This window comes from Gadus chalcogrammus, chromosome 3 (assembly GCF_026213295.1).
Source record: "Gadus chalcogrammus isolate NIFS_2021 chromosome 3, NIFS_Gcha_1.0, whole genome shotgun sequence".
Lineage (NCBI taxonomy): Eukaryota > Metazoa > Chordata > Actinopteri > Gadiformes > Gadidae > Gadus > Gadus chalcogrammus.
The window spans coordinates 28,437,861-28,461,937 of NC_079414.1; the positions used below are offsets into that span (position 1 = coordinate 28,437,861).

A 24,077-nucleotide genomic window follows, 5' to 3' on the forward strand; every position below is an offset into this window, starting at 1 on the left:
CCTAACCCTAACCGGAGTACACCTAACCCTAACCAGAGTACACCTAACCCTAACCAGAGAACACCTAACCCTAACCAGAGAACACCTAACCCTAACCAGAGTACACCTAACCCTAACCAGAGTACACCTAACCCTAACACTAACCAGAGAACACCTAACCCTAACCAGAGAACACCTAACCCTAACCCTAGCCCCGTATAGGGTCAGGGTTAGTGTTAACTAACCCTAGCCCTGTTAGGGTTAGTGTTAACTAACCCTAACAGCGTTAGGGTTAGGGTTAGTTAACACTAACCCTAGCCCCGTATAGGGTTTCTGTCGCGCTGCAGAGTCGACTCCAGTGATCGCCAGCATCACAGACGGACACAGTGACAGGGTAGGAGAACACACCATGTGGTCGGAACCTTTAGAGCATTAAACACAGAGAAGGGATGAGGAGTGGATGAGGGAGAGAGTACAGCTCCAGGGAGGACTCCAGTAGGACAGAGAATAAAGGTCTTCACCTTCTTTGAAACCATAAGTCTGCGTTTAATATCAAAATAATGATTTCTTCATGTGGAAAAAGTAATAGTTGCCTGTGGCAGAAAGAGAAACCCAGTAACAGCTGCAATATGGTAGAAGCAGTGAGGAACAGAGCCAAACTTGGAGAGAGAAATCCACTCAATAGTTAAAGAAAGAGAAAAAACTGACTGAGAAGGAGAGCTGGAGCCTGCCCAGATGAGGCTTCATTCAGAGCGGATCCTACAAACAACATTCCAACCCAGCCGCTCTGAGAGCCTGAACTATAGTAACCCTGTTCAGTGAACCCTGTTCAGTGAGCCCTGTTCAGTGAGCAGTGAACCCTGGTTAGGGTTAGATTAGGGTTGGGGTGTGGTTAGGGTTAGGTTACCTTGGAGGTTAGGGTTAGATTAGGGTTGGGGTGAGGTTACCTTGGAGGTGTTCTGACAGGCCCAGTGGTTAGGGTTAGGTTACCTTGGAGGTTAGGGTTAGGTTAGGGTTGGGGTGAGGTTACCTTGGAGGTGTTCTGACAGGCCCAGTGGTAGTGCAGCAGAGCTTGGCGTTCTGGCTCCATGTTGGGGTCGTAGGATTGCTCTGCGCTCAGCTGCAGGTCCTGAGTTCTGGACCAGACACGGTAGGTTCCTCCCTCAATGATGGGAACCAGACTGGTGAGGGTGGAAAGATCAACACATGAATAGACAGCCTCTCAGGGAGAGCACTGCGTGTTATCACGCTTCTATGCAACCGGAAAAAAATAAAGCCATGGATTCATTGAGATATCAATACCATCCACATGTCTCAAAGAAGTGCTTGACCTGTTATATTCACCCTGAGACCAGGTGAGCCTACACTCTGAGACCAGGTGAGCCTACACTCTGAGACCAGGTGAGCCTACACTCTGAGACCAGGTGAGCCTACACCCTGAGACCAGGTGAGCCTACACCCTGAGACCAGGTGAGCCTACACTCTGAGACCAGGTGAGCCTACACTCTGAGACCAGGTGAGCCTAACATCCGGACCCTCCTCTATCGTCTCTCACCTGGCCGCCATGACGCTGAGCTGCAGACAGGCCGCCTTCCTGAGCGGGATTCCCTCGTAGGACAGGGAGAACACCAGGCTGTAGTTCCCCGCCCCCAGCACCATCTTGGGTATGGACAGCTGCAGCCGGCGGACGTCCACCTCCGCCGGGAGGGGGGCGACGGAGACGGGGTGCTTTGAGACCGTCCTCTGATAGGGGGGTGCGTGGGGGTCCTGGTCCTCACAGCGGGGGGTGGAGAGGACCTGCCAGAGGTACTGGGCTCCGTAGCGGACACAGCCCTTCAGGTCCACGCTGGCCTCCACCAGCGTGGGCTGGGCCACCCAGATGGCAAGTCGGGGGGCTTGGACCACCTGCACTTCCGGCTCCTCGCACCCCAACACCCTGATGTTCACCTGGACCTTGGCCACGCCCCAGCTCACCAGGTTACTGCAGTTCACCTGGAGAGAGAGCATGGAGCTGAATATAATATATTATATAAATATATATATATATGAAATATACTATACTCCAGACCAAATAAACGAGAGACTTAGAAATCAAATTGGATTTGTGTACGGCTGAGATATAGGAAACCTACGGTGACTAGGAACTGTCCACGCTGGCCGTACTCATGACCCACGGTGGTGGAGTTGGTGAGAAGGTGGCCGGTTCCATCTCCAAAGTCCCATGAGCACTGCAGCGTCGTGGCCCTGGGAGCTACGGACGCCACCAGGGCCACCGTCTTGTTGATGAAGGTGTCGAGGGGGAACGCAGCCAGCGCCACCTCTCGGAGGAGGTTCTGGACCAGGATCTGCTTGGTGATGTTGAGGCGGTGCAGGGTGTTGAAGGCGCTGAGGTAGATGGTGAGAGAGCCGGCCTCTTCGGGGGTATAGGTGACCTGGGGGGCAGCGACACCATGAGCCATCAGAACAAGTTCCTACACATCCCGTAGATATCCTCCGTATAAAAGAGCATCAGACCTCCTGGCTCATGTGAGCCGCCTGATGACCTCCACCACGGAGGTGGTGGAGGTCAAAGGTCCACAGGTAGTGCACCGGTCTGCCCTTCACGATGCTGGCCACATAGGTCCTCTTCACCCCCACAGGGATGGCGGCGTCACAGCAGTCCAGGATGCTCAGCCCCTGGACCGGTTCCATCACCTGGATCTGGAGGTTGTGTCTCTTAGAGCTCACCTGGAGTAAAGAAAAGTAAACAATGTCAATGGGCCAGATAATCAGTTAATCAGGAAGACTTTTTCTGATAACATGACCAAAACTGTAGATTAGGGCTGCTCGACTATGCAGGTGATTAGACGTTAGCTGGTTGTGAGGTTGACCATGGAGGTGATCAGACATTACCTGGTTATGGGCGGTGAGGTTGACCATGTAGGTGTCCACTCGGCTGAATTTATGGACGTAGGTCTTGTTCAGGTCGGGGGTGACCGTGGCGTCTCCACTGATGCTGAGGATGAGGCTGACGTCGGAGCCCGCTGCCATGGAAACGGTGAACTCCACCGGCTTTCCGACCGCAATAGTTTTCTCACTGACCTTCAGCTCCAGCCCCTGGATCTTCTCCTGGACAATGAATTCTCTGGAGAAGGCTTGCCCGCTGAGGTCGTTGGTGGCGTTCAGGGTGATGGTGGTCGTCTTTGGCTCAGAGAAGATGACCGAGCTCTGCCTCCTGGCATCGGTTCCGCACGGCAGCAGCCACACCCAGGTGACATCACTTCCTGTCAGAATGCTCCCTATGAGCGAGACGTTGACCGCCGTCGGAACATAATTCTTGCCAATAACGTCTATGACGTTAGTGGCTGTGAACGACAGGTCTGTGATGACCTCCTGGACGCTGACCGTGTCCGACACGTTCTGTGAGCTGACCTTGTTGAAGACCTCCACTCTGACGACCCTTCGTCCAGCGCTGGTGAAGGTATGGACGACCCAGGGATCCTTCCAGGGCATCACATCTCCGTCCACCGACCAGCGGTACTGCAGGTCTGAGCCTCCTGAAGCGACCACACTCAGGTTCATCGGGGCGTCCACGGCGATCGGGTTGTCACTGATCTGCAGAGAGAGCACAGCGACCGGGTCCAGGAACTGGAACGTTCTGTTGGCCGTCAGCTGTCCCAGGAGGTTCGCCGCCTTAAGGAACACGTCCAGGGTTCCTGGCTCAGGTAAGCTGACCTCTACGCTCTTAGTGGTCCGGTTGGATGCCGAGCTGGGCGGGATTAGGTTCCAGGTGAAGGACATGTTGGTGCCTTCCTTCAGCACCGCCTGCAGGTGGAGGACGCGGTTTGTGGCGAAGCAGCAGCCTTCCAGGCCAGGGCCGCCCCCCCCTCCCCCTCCCCCTGTCTCCTCCTCAGCGACCACCGCCAGCCCCTCCAGCTCCCGCTGTACAAAGAGCAGCAGGCTCACCTGGGCCGCCCCCAAGCCGTTCTCAGCAATCACGGTGATGTTGAAGGTCCCCACCGAGCGGAAGGTGTAGAACATGGTGTGGTTGCCAAGGATAGAGGTGCCCCGGTCGCACACGATCCAAGAGAACATCACCCCGTCTCCCTCCTCCATCTGGGCCTCAAAGTGGACCGAGGTGTTGAGGGGGACGTTCACCTGGCTGGAGTTCAGTGTCAGACCGCGGATCGGAGCGAAAACGGCCACGGCCACAGCGGTTTGGTTCAAGCTCACCTGGTTGTTCCCAGTCAGGGTCACGTTGAAGACCCCTGACTGGTTGTAGGCATGAACGACGCTGTGGCCTACGAACACCGTCCCGTCCCCAAAGCTCCACGTGTATTGGACTTCAGTGGACGAAGAGGAGGTGGTGAAGAGGTACGGCTCATTGAGTGTCAGATTACTGGACCTTGTGCCATTATGCTGGAGGACAACTTGGCCCACCAGTCTCTGAACTTCCAACTGGATGCTGGTGTTGCTGGAGGAGATGTTATTTAACACGGTGACGGACACTAAGTGGGTTCCTGGATTATCGTAGCTGAACCGAACCTCCCCAGAACCATGGATTAGCAAGGGGCCGTCCCCGGCGTCAAAGTCCCACAGGTAGCTGTAGTTAAACTCCGGCTGAGCTCTGGCGTGGAAGTGGATCTCCTCCCCCGCGTGGAAGTGAGTTTTGTTCAGAGCGAGGCTGACGTTGGCCACGGCTGGCTGGACGCACACACGGCTGGAGAAGAGGGCCTGGGACGCGTTGTTGAGCTGACTGGAGACGTGCAGAGAGAGGTTGTAGCTCCCACTGGCCTGGTATGTGTGCGTGACCTTCTGATTCCCCTGATGGGTCTCACCATCCCCAAAGCTCCACTGGTAGAGGGGCATGGGGGCGTTCCCAGAAACCCAGGCCTGGAAGGCCACCGGGTGGCGCTCCCGGACACACTCAGAGGGCCTCACCTCCAACACCTGGAAGACAAACACCTGCACGGTCAGGAGGGTCCAACCGGAGCTCACGGCGTTGCTGGCCGTCACGTTGACCGTGTAGTTGCCGTCCCTGGCGTAGTGATGCGAGGCCTGCGGCTTGGCGCTGGTGTACGTTTCCCCGTCTCCAAAGGAGAACGTCCAGGTGATGTTGCTCCCTGACGCCAGGCGAGCCACGAACTCAGTCGGCATGTTGAGCTCTGTGGGCGAGTTGCTCTCCGCGGTGAGGTCCTCGATCTCCTCGTGCACCTGCATGTCGAAGCAGGCGTCCGTGGAGCTGATGGTGTTGTTCACCGAGACGCAGATCCTGAAGGTTGCGCTCTGGGAGTAGGTGTGCGCCACTCGCCGCTCGCGGCCCTGCCGTGCCGGCGAGCCGTCGCCGAAGTCCCAGGTGTAGTGGATGCCGTAGGGCGAGGGCCAGGCGTGGGCCTCGAAGGTGGCCGCCTTGCCCGCCAGGAGCAGGGGAGGCACCGTCTCCATGTCTACGCGGTTGAGCACACTGTAAACGTTCATGGTGATGTGCTGGCTGATGTTCTGGTAGCGGTTGGAGACGGAGACCTGCGCTATGTACACTCCTGGAACGACAACAGACACAGAGCTGGATGAGGGGAGCAGGCACTGGGCTGTGAGCTGTAAAACACTGGTTCTAGTTAGTCCTGGGAGGACCACAGACACTGGAGGGAAGAGGAGCAGGAACTGGGCTGTGAGCCATTAGGGTTAGAGTTAGGGTTAGGGTTACCGTGCTGTGAAGGGTTAGGGTTAGGGTTACCGTTCTGTAAAGGGTTAGGGTTAGGGTTGCCGTGCTTTAAAGCACTGCACGGTTCTGTTAGTCCTGTGAGGACCACAGACACAGGGAAGAGGAGGGGCAGGCTGTGAGCTGTAAAAAACTGGTTCTAGTTATGCATTGTCTCTCTGCTAAACATATTAAGCATGGTGGTTCCATTATTCATGCAGCAGGCAGGGCCTGCCCGTAATTCCGACACCTTATTGTTCCGACGTCTCAATGGTCCGAAATATTTCCCGTTAGATCGACATGCCACTATGCCGACGGTTCAATGTTCCGAAAACGGAACCCATTGGTCCGAAGGTCCGTTTGTCCGACTATTCAAAAAGGAGGCGCATTAGACCGACGGTTCAATATGCCGAATAGGCCTACATATAAAGAGTTTTATACCTCGCTCGCGCTCTCGCTCTCTCTCGCTCTCTCTCGCTCTCTCTCGCTCTCTCTCCAAAATACAACCTAGGCCTACATATCACGTTCACAATGAATATTGGAGAGCAAAGTGACAACGCTTCACATCATTTCGACACAGTGTTTCAGCCCCATGGACAGAGAGCGTAGGTCTAATTCTCAACACGGGCACGAACACACACACACACACACACACACACACACACACACACACACACACACACACACACACACACACACACACACACACACACACACACACACACACACACACACACACACACACACAAACTTGACTAAGTACACGGTATGAGGTATAAATTTGACTAAATCAATACCAACGAAATTATTTAGGCTGAAAGCCCACTGCAAACACAGTAAACAACACATATAGGCCCACACACAGCTACTAAAGATAACAATTTGACCGTTTGACTTCTTTACTGGAAAAGTATTAGTCCTTGTATAAGGTGCGCTTCATAAATTCCCCTCTTGTGACCGTTGAAGCCCACAGCAACAGTCTGGCTTGGTGAAGTGCACTGCTGGAACTTAGCCTACATCGTCTTTTATTTTTGGTTTCATAATCACACATGTGGAACTGCGCCTTGGCCTATTCGGCATATTGAACCGTCGGCCTAATGCGCCTCCTTTTTGAAGAGTCGGACAAACGGACCTTCGGACCGGGTTCTGTTTTCGGAACATTGAACCGTCGGCATAGTGGCATGTCGATCTAATGGGAAATATTTCGGACCATTGAGACGTCGGAACAATGAGGCGTCGCAATTACGGCATGGCACCGAGCAGGCGTGCGATTGACTGATTCCTGGTGTCAGTGATCATCATTGTGGAAGCGGTTGCTAGGGAAACCTGGTTGAGGGTAAATGTAAGTGGTTGCTAGGTAACCTGGGTGAGGGTAAGGTAACCTGATTGAGGGTAGATGTAAGTTGTTGCTAGGTAACCTGGTTGAGGGTAGATGTAGGTGGTTGCTAGGTTACCTGGTTGAGGGTAGATGTAAGTGGTTGCTAGGTTACCTGTTTGAGGATCGGTGTAAGTGGTTGCTAGGTTACCTGGTTGAGGGTAGATGTAAGTGGTTGCTAGGTTACCTGGTTGAGGGTAGATGTAAGTCACGTTGTTCCGCAGAGACACTTGATTGGGAGAGTCCGGGCAGAAGAGGGAGGAGGGATAAGGGGGCTTGAACTCAAACTCCTTGTAGCCTCCATCGCCGAAAGACCACCTAGCATCACAAACAAAAACAGTTTGAGGTTATCTGAGAAGGCACTTGGGGGGGGGGGGGGGGGCAGCAAACAGCCTCTGCTTCATCTCTCACTACCTTTAAAGCACTCTGAAGATAATCAAAATGTCCTGTATGAGAGTCAGAAAGAAGTGGTGGAAAAGCAGCAAAGACGGGAGGGTGAAGAAAAGAGGGAAATAAAATAAAAAGGGCAGAGAGTGACTGAACTCCTTCTGAGGCCACAGGATTAGCCCTGGTCTGTCTGTTACACAAAACACGGGAAGATAGAGTCCTCATGACACACCCTGTCCTGTAAGACAACACTCACACACATGATAGATAACTCCTTTAGAAGAAAAGACTTTCTGGATGTTTCATATTTTGTGTTTATATTGACTGTTAGAAGAGCATAGAAGCTCTTTGTTTAAGTATTTATCCCTGCTTACAAGTCGCTTTCCATTGTTTGTTTTTGTAATAGAGTTTCTCGGGTTAGAGTATTTTCTATAGTAGCAGTATCAGTACTATAATAGTAGTATCAGTGCTATATTAGTAGTATAGTAGTAGTATCAGTAGTATCAGCTGTATCAGTAGCAGTAGTAGTAGTATCAGTAGCAGTAGTAGTAGTATCAGTAGCAGTAGTAGTAGTATCAGTAGCAGTAGTAGTAGTATCAGTAGCAGTAGTAGTAGTATCAGTAGCAGTAGTAGTAGTATCAGTAGCAGTAGTAGTAGTATCAGTAGCAGTAGTAGTAGTATAGTAGTAGTATCAGTTGTATCAGTAGCATTAAGGTACGGCCACACTGCACGCGTTACGCGCGTCAGAGGCGTTGAAAATCGTCATTTGTGCATCGGGAACCATTGGTGTAGGCGCGTAGACGCATTACACGCCTTAAAGCGGTGCGTTATGGGCGTTAGACGCGGCATACGCACGTAAAAACAAACGTAAACGCACCCAACGCACCAACACGCAGAGTTAAAAAATGTGAACTTTTGACACGCCTACGCGTGACGCTTAGCCGCGATAGCCAATCAGCGTGGAGCTTGACCAGACGTCACTGGCAGAGACTGACGAGTGACGCTTGCACAGAAGCACATGGAGGACATCTTAATCTTTATTCTGGGCGGAAATAGTAACATAGTTAAGCCATTAAAAGCGTTTATGTAAAAAAATTTAGCGAGAAATTTGCATTTTACTTTCATAATGTTCGCTTGGTGAATGTGAAGGATGTTTGATTTGATAGTTATGACGAAGAGGGAACGCTCTATTCACTTGCATGGGCAGCGTCTTTGGTTGCTAAGCAACCTCAACGTCTTTGGCGGACTATTTCACTGCTGATCAACACTACGAATGCTGGAAACACACCAGACACACCATGTGAAGTTATTTAACCCGATTATTGTTATTTATATCCGAGATTACTTAATCTTACCCGATCTAAACTCTATCATGCACCCAAACACGGCGGCAGCGGGTTTCCTACCTCGGACTCCTAAACACAGCGCAGCGATGGTGGCTGCGTAGGCGCGTTAGGCGCGTTGGACCATTATTGTGACACACACGATCAAGCGTCAAGTTAGGCGCGTTATGCTAGTTTTTTTAATGTGAGTAACGCGTGCAGTGTGGCCTTAGCATAAGTAGTAGTATCAGTACTTAAGTAGTAGTATAGTAGTAGTAGTATCGTGGTACCTGAAGGTGGCCGGTACAGACGCGTCCAGCCCCACGGCGGCAGTCAGGGTCTGGGGGGCCCCCTGCTGCACCACGTCGGGGGCCCCGGTCACCGTCAGGTCGGCCATGGGCCTCAAGGTGTCCACCGTCACGTTGAAGTGCTCCACCACACTGCTGACGTGGTTCATGGCCCTCACCTGAGGAGGGATCAGAGTTAGGGTTAGGGTTAACTCGGGGTTAGGTTCGTTAACCCTCACCTGAGGAGGGATCAGAAATAGCAAAACGCAGATCATGCACTCCCATAAGTCCTCTCCCATCTGAAACGTTTCTCGGAAAACCCAAAAGGTATTATACTAATATAATATAATATATTATAATATTAATATAATATAATATTAATCATCATCTCTCATCTTCATCCGCTTATCCGGGGTCAAGCGGGGGGCCCCAGACTTCCCTTTCCCGGGCCACATTGACCAGCTCTGACGGGGGGATCCCGAGGCGTTCCCAGGCCACTGTTGTGATCCTTACCAGATGCCCGAACCACCTCAGCTGACTCCTTTCTAAGTAAAGGAGCAGCGGCTCTAATCCGAGTTCCTCACGGATGGCTGAGCTTCTCCCCCTATCCCTAAGGGAGACGCCAGCCACCCTTCTGAGAAAACTCATCTCGGCCGCTTGTACCCACGATCTCGTCCTTTCGGTCATCACCCAGCCCTCATGACCATAGGTGAGGATAGGAACGTAGATCGACCGGTAGATCGAGAGCTTTGCCTTGCGGCTCAGCTCTCTTTTCGTAACAACGGTGCGGTAATATTAATATTATATAATATTAATATTAATTTATATGAGTATAATATCATATTAATATAATATAATATAAATATCATATATCATAGAACGAGTGGTGAAGAATATGACAGCATTCTGGTGACCTCGGTTTTGTTTTTCCTTGTGTTCAGGCAGCAGCCCCCATCGCCCTAACCCTAACCCTAGCCCTAGCCCTAACCCTAACTCTAGCCCTAGCCCTAGCCCTAACCTCCATCAGAATGGGAGGGGACCTGTGTGACTGACAGCTCCTCTGAATGACAGCTGACTGACAGCTCCTCTGACTGTCAGCTGACTGACAGCTCCTCTGACTGACAGCGTCTCACCGTGAGCTTGTAGCAGCCCGTGTGCTGGTAGATGACGTTGAGCACGGTGTTGTAGTAGGTGAAGTAGGGTTTGTCGTCCACCGTCCACTTGAAGGTGGGGTTGGATCCCTCTGCCACCGAGGCCGTGTAGCTCTGAGGGAGCAGAGTGTCACACATCATATAGAGAACAGGAGGACAGCTAACCCCAACCCTAACCCAAAGCCACTCACCAGCACCGAGTTCATCAGCACCCTGCTGGTGGGATGGGGCAGCACCAGCAGCCCCCCCAGCGGGCGCTCCACCCACACGGCCAGCGTCAGGTTCACCTCCGTCACCTCGTTGTGGGCGACGAGCTCCACGGAGACCGGCCCCCGGGTCCCCGCCCCCAGCCCCAGGTCCAGCACCGCGTACAGACCGGGCCCCCCCCCGGAGGCCCCGGGGGCCCCCCCGGAGGCCTCGGGGCCCCCCCCGGTGGCCTCTGGGCCCCCCGGACAGACGGCGTACTCGTCAGGGCAGGCCGGGCTGAAGGCGGTGCTGTGGTGCGGGCGGCCGCGCTGGAGGACCTGCGTGGGGTAGCGGGACTCCACCCTCAGCAGCAGGCGGCTGGCGTTGGGTGTGAGGTACAGGGTCCCGTTCTGGGGGGGGGGGTGGAGCACTGTCAGCCCCAGGGGGGGGATCACCCTGATGGGGCAGGACGCCGACACCTGGTAGGCCGGCTCCGCAGAGCTCACCTGAGGGGTCAGACCAGAGTCAGTCCTACAGTCCTACATAAAGACACACTAACCCTAACCCTAAACCTAGCCCTAACCCATTAAGACACACTAATCCTAACCCTAACCCTAGGACATGAAGACACTTTACCCTAACCCTACTAACCCTAACACTAACCCTGCTAACCCTTACACTAACACTACTAACCTTTACACTAACCCTACTAACCCTAACACTAACCCTGCTAACCTTTACACTAACCCTACTAACCTTTACACTAACCCTGCTAACCTTTACACTAACCCTGCTAACCTTTACACTAACCCTGCTAACCTTTACACTAACCCTGCTAACCTTTACACTTACCCTGCTAACCTTTACACTAACCCTGCTAACCTTTACACTAACCCTGCTAACCCAAACACTAACCCTGCTAACCCTTACACTAACCTTTACACTAACCCTAACACTAACCCTGCTAACCTTTACACTAACCCTACTAACCTTTACACTAACCCTGCTAACCTTTACACTAACCCTGCTAACCCAAACACTAACCCTGCTAACCTTTACACTAACCCTGATAACCTTGACACTAACCCTGCTAACCTTTAGACTAACCCTGCTAACCCAAACACTAACCCTGCTAACCTTTACACTAACCCTGCTAACCTTTACACTAACCCTGCTAATCTTTACACTAACCCTGCTAACCTTTACACTAACGCTGCTAACCTTTACACTTACCCTGCTAACCTTTACACTAACCCTGCTAACCTTTACACTAACCCTGCTAACCCAAACACTAACCCTTACACTAACCCTACTAACCTTTACACTAACCCTAACACTAACCCTGCTAACCCAAACACTAACCCTGCTAACCTTTACACTAACCCTGATAACCTTTACAGTAACCCTGCTAACCTTTACACTTACCCTGCTAACCTTTACACTAACCCTGCTAACCTTTACACTAACCCTGATAACCTTTACACTAACCCTGCTAACCTTTACACTTACCCTGCTAACCTTTACACTTACCCTGCTAACCTTTACACTAACCCTGCTTACCTTTACACTAACCCTGCTAACCCAAACACTAACCCTGCTAACCTTTACACTAACCCTGCTAACCTTTACACTAACCCTGCTAACCTTTACACTAACCCTGCTAACCCAAACACTAACCTCACCAAAGGGGTCAGACACACGGTCATTCTGTACAACATGAGGGACATATGAGGGTTGGTGTGAAGGGGTTAGTGTGAAGGGGTTAGTGTGAAGGGGTTAGTGTGGCCCTGACCTGCATGGTGTAGAGGCCGGTCTCGGGCAGGCCAGCCGAGAGCTGCCCCCCCTGGAGTGGTGTCTCAGCCTGCCCCACGTAGAGCACCCTGACGGGGCAGACCACCTCCCCCACCCAGGCCCCCTCCCCGTCCTGCACCAGCGCCTCCACGTCCAGAACCAGACCGACCCTGGGGTGTCTGTCTCCTCTGTCTCCGGGGTCCCTGTCTCCTCTGTCTCCTCTGTCTCCTCTGTCTCCGGGGTCTCCGGGGTCTCTGTCCGCCGCGCCACCCGCCCCCGCGCCGCGAGCCCAGAACCACTCCGTTAGGTTGATGGCGAGGACAGGTTGTCGCCATGGAGACAGCGGGGAGGCGGGGCAGTGGAGGAGGCGACCCGGACCGGCGTCGTGCTGCAGGGCGATGACATCACCGGGGAACACCAGCAGGTCCTCTAGATGTTCTCTCACCTGAGGACAGACGGGACACACACTGTGAGACACACTGTGAGACACACTGTGAGACAATGAGACACACTGTGAGACACACTGTGAGACAATGAGACACACTGTGAGACACACTGTGAGACAATGAGACACACTGTGAGACACACTGTGAGACAATGAGACACACTGTGAGACACACTGTGAGACAATGAGACACACTGTGAGACACACTGTGAGACAATGAGACACACTGTGAGACACACTGTCAGACAATGAGACACACTGTGAGACACACTGTGAGACAATGGGACACACTGTGAGACACACTGTGAGACAATGAGACACACTGTGAGAACACTGTGAGACATACTGTGAGACACACTGTAAGACAATGAGACACACTGTGAGAACACAGTGAGACACACAGTGAGACACACTGTGAGACGATGAGACACACTGTGAGACACACTGTGAGACACACTGTGAGACAATGAGACACACTGTGATACACACTGTGAGACACACTGTGAGACAATGAGACACACTGTGAGACACACTGTGAGACAATGAGACACACTGTGAGACACACTGTGAGACACACTGTGAGACACACTGTTAGACACACTGTGAGACAATGAGACACACTGTGAGACACACTGTGAGACAATGAGACACACTGTGAGACACACTGTGAGACACACTGTGAGACAATGAGACACACTGTGAGACGCACTGTGAGACACACTGTGAGACACACTGTGAGACAATGAGACACACTGTGAGACACACTGTGAGACAATGAGACACACTGTGAGACACACTGTGAGACACACTGTGAGACACACTGTGAGACGCACTGTGAGACACACTGAGACACACGCTGAAACTCACTGTGAGACACACTGTGAGACAATGAGACACACTGTGAGACACACTGTGAGACCCACTGTGAGAGACACTGTGTGACACACTGTGAGACAATGACACACTGTGAGACACACTGTGAGACAATGAGACACACTGTGAGACAATGAGACACACTGTGAGACACACTGTGAGACGCACTGTGAGACACACTGTGAGACACACTGTGAGACAATGAGACACACTGTGAGACACACTGTGAGACGCACTGTGAAACACACTGTGAGACACACTGTGAGACAATGAGACACACTGTGAGACACACTGTGAGACACACTGTGAGACGCACTGTGAGACACACTGTGAGACACACTGTGAGACACACTGTGAGACACACTGTGTGAGACACCCGTTGACACAGTGTTTGAGACACTGTGTGACACACTCGATGACACACTGAGACACTGTATGAAACACTGAAACCAGGGTTTATTACGTCATGACCGGTGGCACCAGGTCAGCAGTCAATCAATCAAAGGGTCTCAAATCATCCTTTTTATAAGAACAATGTCAGAAAGGACAAAGCCTGGCATTTAATTGCAGTAGTTTTGGGAGTGGAAGGTGAGTACATTAGGTTTAGGATTATCGCGGGATCTCGTGATCTCGCGTGAATACGGCTGGCTCGCAAGGCAGCGTTGCGCTGCCGTAACGCACCCGGTGGAAATGCAAGCAGGGCAAAGTCGCGGCCAAGACGTGCCGCAGCCGTAACGTTGCCGTAACGCGTCCGGTGGAATCCCGGGGTGAGACTACCTGGAGCTGACAGGTGCCCCCCCCCGTGAGCCTTCACTGGGACCACCTGGAGCTGACAGAGGGACCCCCCAGAGGGAGCCTTCACTGGGACCACCTGGAGGTGACAGAGGGACCCCCAGAGGGAGCCCCCCAGAGGGAGCCTTCACTGGGACCACCTGGAGCTGACAGAGGGACCCCCCAGAGGGAGCCTTCACTGGGACCACCTGGATCTGACAGAGGGACCCCCCAGAGGCCTAACCCTAGCAGAGCGCCCCCCTCTCTCACCAGGACGTGTGCCGGCGGGCCCGCGGGGAGTGTCAGCAGCACCTCGTCTGCGAGGGCGTATCGTGGCCTCAGTGCCCCGGGGGGGGGGGCCCCTGCCTGGGAGGCGTTGGGGCTGGAGGAGGGCGGGCAGGGGCTGGAGAGCTCCAGGCAGCGGCCCTGGAAGGGGCACCACTGCTGCAGCGGAGGGCAGGGGGTCGGCTGGGGCTGGAGGCTGGGGTCTGAGGGCACGCACACCGCCACTGGAGAACACACCGCACCGCTGCAGCCTGAGGACACACGCACGCACGTGCACACACACACACACACAGATTAGTGGAGAAGGGGAGGTCAGAGGTCATACTTGTCTATCAGCTCTATCAGGACGACGTGCCTCAAATCTGTGAATCATGTTTTATTATTACTGGGGTTCGGATCTGGTGAGGGTCAGAACTGTGAGTTGAATATTTAGGATGAGTGTGTTGAGTACATCTATATTCAATAAGCCCCAGTACATGCCACATGTGTGCTGTGTGTTCGAGAGTTGTCTCACCTGGCAGCAGCAGGTGCAGCCCGGGGTGGTGGCAGTGGGGTCTGAAGGTCTGGAGGAGGACCTGCGTCTCAGAGCTCAGACCCACAGAGAGGAACTCCAGAGACGAGAGACGACCGGGCTGCAGCACACTGAGCCCAGGGAGAAGCAGCAGCTAGAGAGAGAGAGAGAGAGAGAGAGAGAGAGAGAGAGAGAGAGAGAGAGAGAGAGAGAGAGAGAGAGAGACAAACGCACAAACAGACATCAATCAGCAGAGAATAGGGGTCAGCACCCTTGGGTGGCTGCGTGGATAAAGGGCGCGGGGGTCTCAGTACCTCTATGCTGCCGCCTTGAGGCTGGGGGACGGTGGGCTGGACAGAGGGGGGGCGGAGGACGGGGTGATGGACCGGAAACACCGCCAGGCCCAGCGAGTAGACCCCAGAGTCTGGGACGCGGACGCGAACTGGTGGGATAGAAGATAGAGAGAGAGAGAGATACATACGGATAGATGGGCAGGAGAGAATGGAGAACTAGAGGCTTGACACATCCTGTGTCTCTAACACAGAGAGAGAGAGAGAGAGAGAGAGAGAGAGAGAGAGAGAGAGAGAGAGAGAGAGAGAGAGAGAGAGAGAGAGAGAGAGAGAGAGAGAGAGAGAGAGAGAGAGAGAGAGAGAGAGAGAGAGAAGCAGAGAGAGAGAGAAGCAGAGAGAGAGAGAGAGAGAGAGAGGGAGAATGCCCTGAAGATATTAATGGGAATATTCTTCAAAGCGATGAGACACAAAAGAACACTGGACCGCATGATGTCCGAGAAGCTGATCACCCATGCAGAAACCTGTGAAGTATACTCAAGCGTGTGTTTGTGTGTTTGTGTGCATGCTTGTGTGCCAGGGCGTGTGTGTGTGTGTGCGTTTGCGTGTGTGTGTATGCTTGCGTGACTGTGTGTTTGAGTGTGTGCCCTACCCTGGGGGTTGTACTGGCAGATGTAGGCCTGCTTATCGCTGCACTGGTACGAGGTGGTGCGTCCGTCCGGGCCAAGCCCTGGGCAGAGGCCCCGGGGGGCCCTGTCCACGTCACTAAGGCCCAGCCACGCCCACTTCCTGGGGAGGGGGAGAGGGGGAGGCCGGGAGGGGGCGGCAGGGAGGGGGAGACAGGGAGGGGGAGGAGACAGGGAGGGAGAGGGGGAGGCAGGGAGGGGGGAGAGGGAGAGGAGGGAAGAACAAAGGAATTATCACTGTTTATTGGGTTAGGGTTAGGGTTAGTTATCACTGTTAATTGGGTTAGGGTTTGGGTTAGTTATCACTGTTTATTGGGTTAGGGTTAGGGTAAGTTATCACTGTTTATTTGGTTAGGGTTAGGGTTAGTTATCACTGTTAATTGGGTTAGGGTTTGGGTTAGTTATCACTGTTTATTGGGTTAGGGTTAGGGTTAGTTATCACTGTTAATTGGGTTAGGGTTTGGGTTAGTTATCACTGTTTATTGGGTTAGGGTTAGGGTAAGTTATCACTGTTTATTGGGTTAGGGTTAGGGTTAGTTATCACTGTTTATTGCCCCTCTGATCGGCGAGAGCCCGACCTCTGACCCCAGATAAAAGTGAGATAGAGGAAGAGTAACACATTTACACACACACACACACACACACACACACACACACACACACACACACACACACACACACACACACACACACACACACACACACACACACACACACACACACACACACAGACACACACACACACACACACACACACACACACACACACACACACACACACACGTCTTGAACTATGGCCTGCTCTGCTCAGCTTTGCTTTTACAGATGCCTCTCTGTGAGTCCAGAGTCGGACCATTGGGACACAAAAACATCAAATCTCCTCTCAGAGTTCTCTGTTACGGGTCGTCTGTTACGGGTCGTCTGTTACGGGTCGTCTGTTACGAGGTAGCCAACGGTCCCAGTACATAACGAGGTGGTCCCAGTACATAACGAGGTGGTCCCAGTACATAACGAGGTGGTCCCAGTACATAACGAGGTGGTCCCAGTACATAACGAGGTGGTCCCAGTACATAACGAGGTGGTCCCAGTACATAACGAGGTGGTCCCAGTGCATAACGAGGTTTCTGTGGTTCGCCCCCCGGAGGAATGGAGAGGTTCAGGAATAATTGAGGAATAATGTAGGGTGGATAATGTCAACAACCCACAAGAACCCCTCAAATAAACCATGACATACAGTACAGGAAGATAGATGAATGTCAAATGAAGATATATGATGTACTTTAAACTAAAATATATGATATGCATCAAATAAAAGATACATGATGGATATCAAACGCGCAGAAGTCAACGCGCAGAAATCCAAGAATTCCAAGATTGCCGCAAGTAAGTTTAGCATGTGTGTTTGCCTTTCTGTCTGTGCCTTATTAAGGGTCCGAGCACTTGGTCCCCTATTGTTTCTGTAACGTTTATTCCCTCAAATTCTGTAAAAGTCATACTGCAGCCTATACCGTAAGTCGAAAACTTTTGACATTTTCAGGTATGGTTACCAATAACCCCCACTACCCATAAACCCAAAGGTGGCGCTATTGTAAAAAAATCATGAATTAGGCTTATTTCTCACCAAATTGACCTGGACTCAAAATTCTTTCAGTTTTCTTTGTTTGCAATCACGTGATCAAAATGACGTAAAAAGTGCTTAAGTTACGACGGCGGCCATCTTGGTAGGAAAACACAAGCGAAAACACAGGCGTCTTCTAGCAGCGAACACAATAGTGCGATACAAATGTCAGAATATTTCTCAAATTTAAGCGGTCCCGCCAGGGAAAGACACCAGCAGGAAGTTAACCTGTTAGGTTTCGATCCCTACAAGCTGAAAAAGTCGGATTTTAGCGAAGATCAGGCCCTTTTACAGGGCGTAGATTACGGGTTAAGGGTTTCCTGGTAAAAACTAACTTAGAACTGCAGGCGCAAAAACTCTTGCAAAGAACCTCTCACAAATTGATTGAGCCCCAAAACTTACCAGTTATTCAGATTCAGATTCAGATTCAGATTCAGCTTTATTGGCCAGGTTTGCGAACAAACGAGGAATTTGACTTCGGTCCCTTAGCTCTCTATGTACAACACTTAACCTACACAACACACAACATTTAACCTATTGTTAATATCTAAAAAAGAGAAAAACACAAAACAGAAAACAGTACAAAAAAATAAATAAATATAAATAAAAGGTTAAGTATACAGAATAACAATACAATACAATAAATAACAATAATTATAATAATATAATAAAATAGAGGGTGGGGGCTAAATCTGAGCGTTCAACAGAGAGACTGCTTGGGGAAAGAAGCTGACTTTGTGTCGGCTGGTTTTGGCAAACAGTGCCCTGTATCGCCTGCCCGAGGGAAGGAGGTTGAACATTTTGTGACCAGGATGTGAGGGATCTAGGGCGATTCTTGTTGCCCTTTTCCTGACCCTGGACTGGTACAGGTCCTCAATGGTGGGAAGGTCAGCTGCAATGATCTTCTCCGCAGCCCGTATTGTCCGTTGCAGTCTGGCCCTGTCCCGTTTGGTGGCTGACCCATACCAGACAGTGATCGAGCTGCAGATGACAGACTGGATGATGGCTGAGTAGAAGGTGGTCAGCAGCTCTTTAGGCAGATTAAACTTCCTTAGTTGTCAAAGGAAGTATAACCTCTGCTGGGCCTTTTTCTGGACAGAGTAAATGTGGGGACACCATTTTAGGTCCTGTGAAATGGTTGTACCTAGGAACCTAAAGGAATCGACAGTGGACACTTTGTCGTTCTGGATGGTGAGGGGGGGGAGTGGGGGGGGACTTCTCCGAAAGTCCACTGTCATCTCCACAGTCTTGTTGTGGTTGAACACCAGGTGGTGCTGACTGCACCATTGGACCAGCTGTTCCACCTCCTGTCTGTAAGCAGACTCATCACCATCCTGGATCAAACCAATGATGGTGGTGTCATCTGCAAACTTCAGGAGTTTTACGGACGGGTTCTTTGAGGTGCAGTCATTGGTGTAGATGGAGAAGAGCAGCGGGGAGAGGACACATCCCTGTGGGGCGCCAGTGCTGATGGACCGGGTTTTGGAAGAGATGCTCCCCAGTCCGACATGCTGCTGCCTGTCAATCAGGAAGCTGATGATCCACAGACAGGTGGTGACAGGCACTTCGAACTGGGTGAGCTTCTGATGAAGGATTTCAGGGACGATGGTGTTGAACGCCGAGCTGAAGTCCACAAACAGGATCCTGGCATACGTCCCTGGGTAGTCGAGGTGGTGCAGTATGTATTGTAGTCCCATGTTGACAGCATCATCCGCCGACCTGTTTGCCCTGAAGGCAAACTGCAGGGGGTCCAGCAGGGGACCTATAATGTCCTTCAGGTGGCTCAACACCAGTCTCTCAAAGGATTTCATGACCACAGACGTCAGGGCGACAGGCCTGTAGACATTTAGTCCTGTGATGGAGGTTTTTTTGGGGACTGGGATGATGGAGGAGCATTTAAAGCAGGAGGGCACTTCACACAGCTCCAGGGACCAGTTAAAGATCCGCGTGAAGATTGGCGCCAGCTGTTCAGCAGACTTGCAGACAAGAGGGGGACAACCCATCAGGTCCTGGAGCCTTCTTGATCTTCTGCTTCTGAAAGAGCCGGCACACATCCCTCTCGCAGATAGTTAGTGCAGGTGGGGGGAGGGGGATGGGTGATGAGGGAAAACCTTTTGTGCGTGAGGGGTGTGACAAAGGGTGCTCTTCAAACCTGCAGTAAAAGTCATTCAGGTCGTCTGCCAGTCTGGGATTTCCTGCAGGGTGGGGGGATGGTCTCTTGTAGTTTGTAATTTGTTGCAGGCCTTTCCAAACTGATGCAGGGTCATTCGCGGAGAGGCTATATCTTAGTTTCTCACTGTAGCTTATTTTGGCTACCTTGATCTCCTTTGTCAACTTGTTCCGGGCCTGCTTATATAGGTCCCGGTCCCCACTACTATGGGCCACCTCTTTAGCTTGACGCAGCTTCCTAAGATTAGGAGTGAACCAAGGTTTGCTGTTGTTGTATGTGCAGAAGGTCTTGGTCTGCACACAGAGGTCCTCGCAAAAACGGATGTAAGATGTTACAGTGTCTGTGATGTCGTTTAGGTCTGTAGCTGCAGCTTCAAAAACGCTCCAATTGGTGCAGTCAAAGCAAGCCTGCAACTCCAGCTTTGATTCCCTTGTCCATTTTTTTAAAGTCTTTACCACAGGTTTAGAAGTTTTTAGTTTCTGCCTGTAGGTTGGGATGAGATGAAGCAGACAGTGGTCGGAGAGTCCTAGAGCTGCCCGGGAAACAGCGTGATAGGCGTCCTTCAAGACTGTGTAACAGTGGTCCAGTGTGTTTTTGTCTCTGGTGGGAATCTTGATATGCTGTCTGTATTTAGGGAGTTCCTGGTTGAGTTTGGCGTTGTTAAAATCCCCAACAATAATAACGAGAGAGTCCGGGTGTTTTTTCTCTATGTCCGTTATCTGGTCGGCCAGCTGTTGCAGCGCGTCTGCGACGCACGCTTGTGGTGGTATGTAAACCCCAACCATAACAAATGAGGAGAACTCCCGCGGAGAATAGAAGGGTTTACAGTTTATGAAGAGAGACTCTAAGTGAGGGCTACACGTCTTTTCCAGCACTGTAACATCTGTACACCAACCAACGTTTAAGTAGAAGCAGATTCCTCCGCCTTTCGTTTTCCCCGAAAGCTCTGTGTTGCGGTCCGCCCGGATGAGTTGGAAACCGGGCAGCTGAAGTGCGCTTTCCGGGATGCGTTCACAGAGCCAGGTTTCGGTGAAACACAGGGCAGCGGTGTTTTAGTAAAAGTGTTTTAGTGAGTTAGTAAAAACTGGAGAAAAAAATCCTACCGCTTATGAAGTGATTACCACAAATACGAGCGTTGGCGAGATTTATTTGTGCCATGTCGCCCCGGTAGATGTTCGAAATCACGAGTTGCTCCTCGGTCAACTCACGCGACCGCTCACCTTGAGTTGTGATCACTTTTGGAATCCTAAAAAAACTGCAATTCCCATTCTCCCGTATGAAATTATTCGCACAACCGTGCACAGCACAACTGGTAGGCATTATTAGCCAAACAAAAGAATATAATAGCGAAACAATTGAGGTTAGATACGCGCTTGGCTTGAATGACCTCCACTCTAATGTGACTGAAACAAGTGTAGCGGGCCGCAATGTTGTGATGGCTTTCCTAACAAGATGGCCGACTTCCGGTTTGGTTACGAATTCTAATTAGCTGTGACGTAAGTTGCAAACGAAGAATATTAATCTCTAGAATCAGATGCATTTATAAAACCCACGGTCTTATGCCCTAAAATTTTTTACTTTTCCTACAATTTCATATTAAAGCTGAACATGATAAACAGATTCACAGGCTACAAAAATATGGGCTACAAAATCGCCACATTAAATCTTTAGACCATGCTCCACAATAATTATCGAACAGAATTTGTTTTATCTAGTTCCATTTGAGAACTGGCCAATGAAGTTGGAGCAGTCACCCCATTTTTCTTATATGACCATTTAGATATTGTATAAAAAAACATACGACTATTATTAGGTGGATACCAATACCCCCTTGGACCAGATCAACATTGAAAATAATAAACTGTTCTTAATTGTTTTATCTGGAAAAATAAAGGTTACAACAAATTAAGATATATGATGTATATCAACTTAAGAAATATGATGCATGTCAAATTAAGAAATATGATGCATATCAAATTAAGAAATATGATGTATATCAAATTAAGAAATATGATGTAAATCAAATTAAGAAATATGATGTATATCAAATTAAGAAATATGATGTATATCAAATTAATAAATATGATGTATATCAAATTAATAAATATGATGTATATCAAATTAATAAATATGATGTATATCAAATTAAGAAATATGATGTATATCAAATTAATAAATATGATGCATATCAAATTAAATGAATCCTGTTTGAGATAGATGCTCTCTACCTCTCCCCCTCGGATAAACAACCCCTGCCCTCTCTCCCCCTTCAAACACACAGCCTCTCTCTCTCACCCCTCCTCTCTCCCCCCCCATGTCCTCCCCCCCCTCTGACATACAGCCTCTCTCTCCCCCCTCCTCTCTCCCCCCTTCAGACACACAGCCTCTCTCTCCCCCCTTCAGACAAACAGCCTCTCTCTCCCCCCCTCCTCTCTCCCCACTTCAATCACACAGCCTCTCTCCCCCCTTCAGACACACAGCCTCTCTCTCCCCCCCTCCTCTCTCCCCCCTTCAGACACACAGCCTCTCTCTCACTCCCCCACATGTCCTCCCCCCCTCAGACATACAGACTCTCTCCCCCCTCCTCCCTCTCTCCCCCCATCAGACACACAGCCTCTCTCTCTCTCCCCCCTCCTCCCTCTCTCCCCCCATCAGACACACAGCCTCTCTCTCTCTCACCCCTCTCTCCCCTCTCCTCTCTCTCTCCCCTCCCTCCTCCCTCTCTCCCCCATCAGACACACAGCCTCTCTCTCTTCCCCCTCCTCCCTCTCTCCCCCCATCAGACACACAGCCTCTCTCTCTCCCCCCTCCTCCCTCTCTCCCCCCATCAGACACACAGCCTCTCTCCCCTCCTCCCTCTCTCCCCCCATCAGACACACAGCCTCTCTCTCACCCCCCTCCTCCCTCTCTCCCCCCATCAGACACACAGCCTCTCTTTCTCCCCCCCCTCCTCCCTCTCTCCCCCATCAGACACACAGCCTCTCTCTCTCTCTCCCCCCTCTCTCCCCCCATCAGACACACAGCCTCTCTCTCCCCCCTCCTCCCTTTCTCCCCCCATCAGACACACAGCCTCTCTCTCTCTCACCCCTCTCTCCCCCTCCTCTCTCTCACCCCTCTCTCTCCCCTCCTCCCTCTCTCCCCCCATCAGACACACAGCCTCTCTCTCCCCCCTCCCCCCTCTCTCCCCCCATCAGACACACAGCCTCTCTCTCACCCCTCTCTCTCCCCTCCTCCCTCTCTCCCCCCATCAGACACACAGCCTCTCTCTCCCCCCTCCCCCCTCTCTCCCCCCATCAGACACACAGCCTCTCTCTCACCCCTCTCTCCCCCTCCTCTCTCTCCCCTCCTCCCTCTCTCCCCCCATCAGACACACAGCCACTCTCTCTCCCCCCTCCCCTCTCTCCCCCCATCAGACACACAGCCTCTCTCTCTCCCCCATCCTCCCTCTCTCCCCCCATCAGTCACACAGCCTCTCTCTCTCCCCCCTCCTCTCTCTCTCCCCCTCAGACTCACTGGGAGACCCTCTTGGCTAGGAGGCGCTGGAGCTCCTCGTCCCGGACCACGGCCAGCTCCCCCCCCCTATCCAGGCAGTGTCTCCGGGCGTCGGTCCAGCCCTCCTCCCCCGCGACCAGCTGGTAGCAGCGGGCGGGGGGGCCGTGGGGCAGGCCGTCTGGGGGGCAGTAGGGGGCGGCTGGGGAGAAATAGAATAATATCACTGATAATAATAATAATAATAATAATAATTCCAGACTTTATTATAGCTCTTTTCAGTGACCCAAAGACGCTTACAGTGACGGAGACATCAACACGAAGAGGGTGAGGACATCAAGGGGGACAAGCGGAAGACAGCGCAACAGAGAACAGAAGCCAGGGATAAGGTGCTCATGGGTAGGGGAGGTTATAGGCTTGGGAAAAGAGGTCGGTTTTTAACGGGATTTGAATATGGGAAGCGTGGGAGAGTCGCGGACAGGTTGGGGGAGAGAGTTCCAAAGTCGGGGTGCTGTTCTTGAGAGGGCTTTATCACCGGAGGGTTTAAGTTTGGATGGGCGGACGGTCAGAGTGAGAGTGGAGGAGGATCGGAGGGTTCGGGAGGGGCGATGGGGGATGAGGAGGTCAGACAGGTAGGGGGGGCCAGGTGGTGGCAAGCTTTAAAAGTCAGGAGGAGGGTTTTGAAGTTGATACGTTGTTTGATGGGGAGCCGATGGAGAGTGAAGAGAACGGGAGTGATGTGTTCACGAGGCCGGGTGTGAGTGAGAAGAGTGAGCAGAGTTTTGGA

The 24,077-nt window shown here is 51.7% G+C and overlaps 1 protein-coding gene across 1 annotated transcript in view; it reads right to left on the reverse strand.

Annotated features, from left to right (window-relative positions):
* Positions 1-24,077, reverse strand: part of pkd1a (polycystic kidney disease 1a) — a 92,220-nt gene that overhangs the window by 45,197 nt on the left and 22,946 nt on the right. Inside the window, exons 9-23 of the mRNA XM_056587352.1 lie at positions 23,315-23,492; positions 15,980-16,116; positions 15,355-15,482; positions 15,044-15,194; positions 14,515-14,780; positions 12,157-12,600; positions 10,370-10,870; positions 10,161-10,292; positions 9,031-9,206; positions 7,219-7,349; positions 2,872-5,498; positions 2,494-2,706; positions 2,112-2,411; positions 1,535-1,971; positions 1,010-1,160 (exon numbers count right to left, since the gene is read on the reverse strand). Of these exons, the coding sequence (XP_056443327.1) occupies positions 1,010-1,160; positions 1,535-1,971; positions 2,112-2,411; positions 2,494-2,706; positions 2,872-5,498; positions 7,219-7,349; positions 9,031-9,206; positions 10,161-10,292; positions 10,370-10,870; positions 12,157-12,600; positions 14,515-14,780; positions 15,044-15,194; positions 15,355-15,482; positions 15,980-16,116; positions 23,315-23,492 (5,972 nt within the window). The remainder of the gene's footprint in view (positions 1-1,009; positions 1,161-1,534; positions 1,972-2,111; positions 2,412-2,493; positions 2,707-2,871; positions 5,499-7,218; positions 7,350-9,030; positions 9,207-10,160; positions 10,293-10,369; positions 10,871-12,156; positions 12,601-14,514; positions 14,781-15,043; positions 15,195-15,354; positions 15,483-15,979; positions 16,117-23,314; positions 23,493-24,077) is intronic.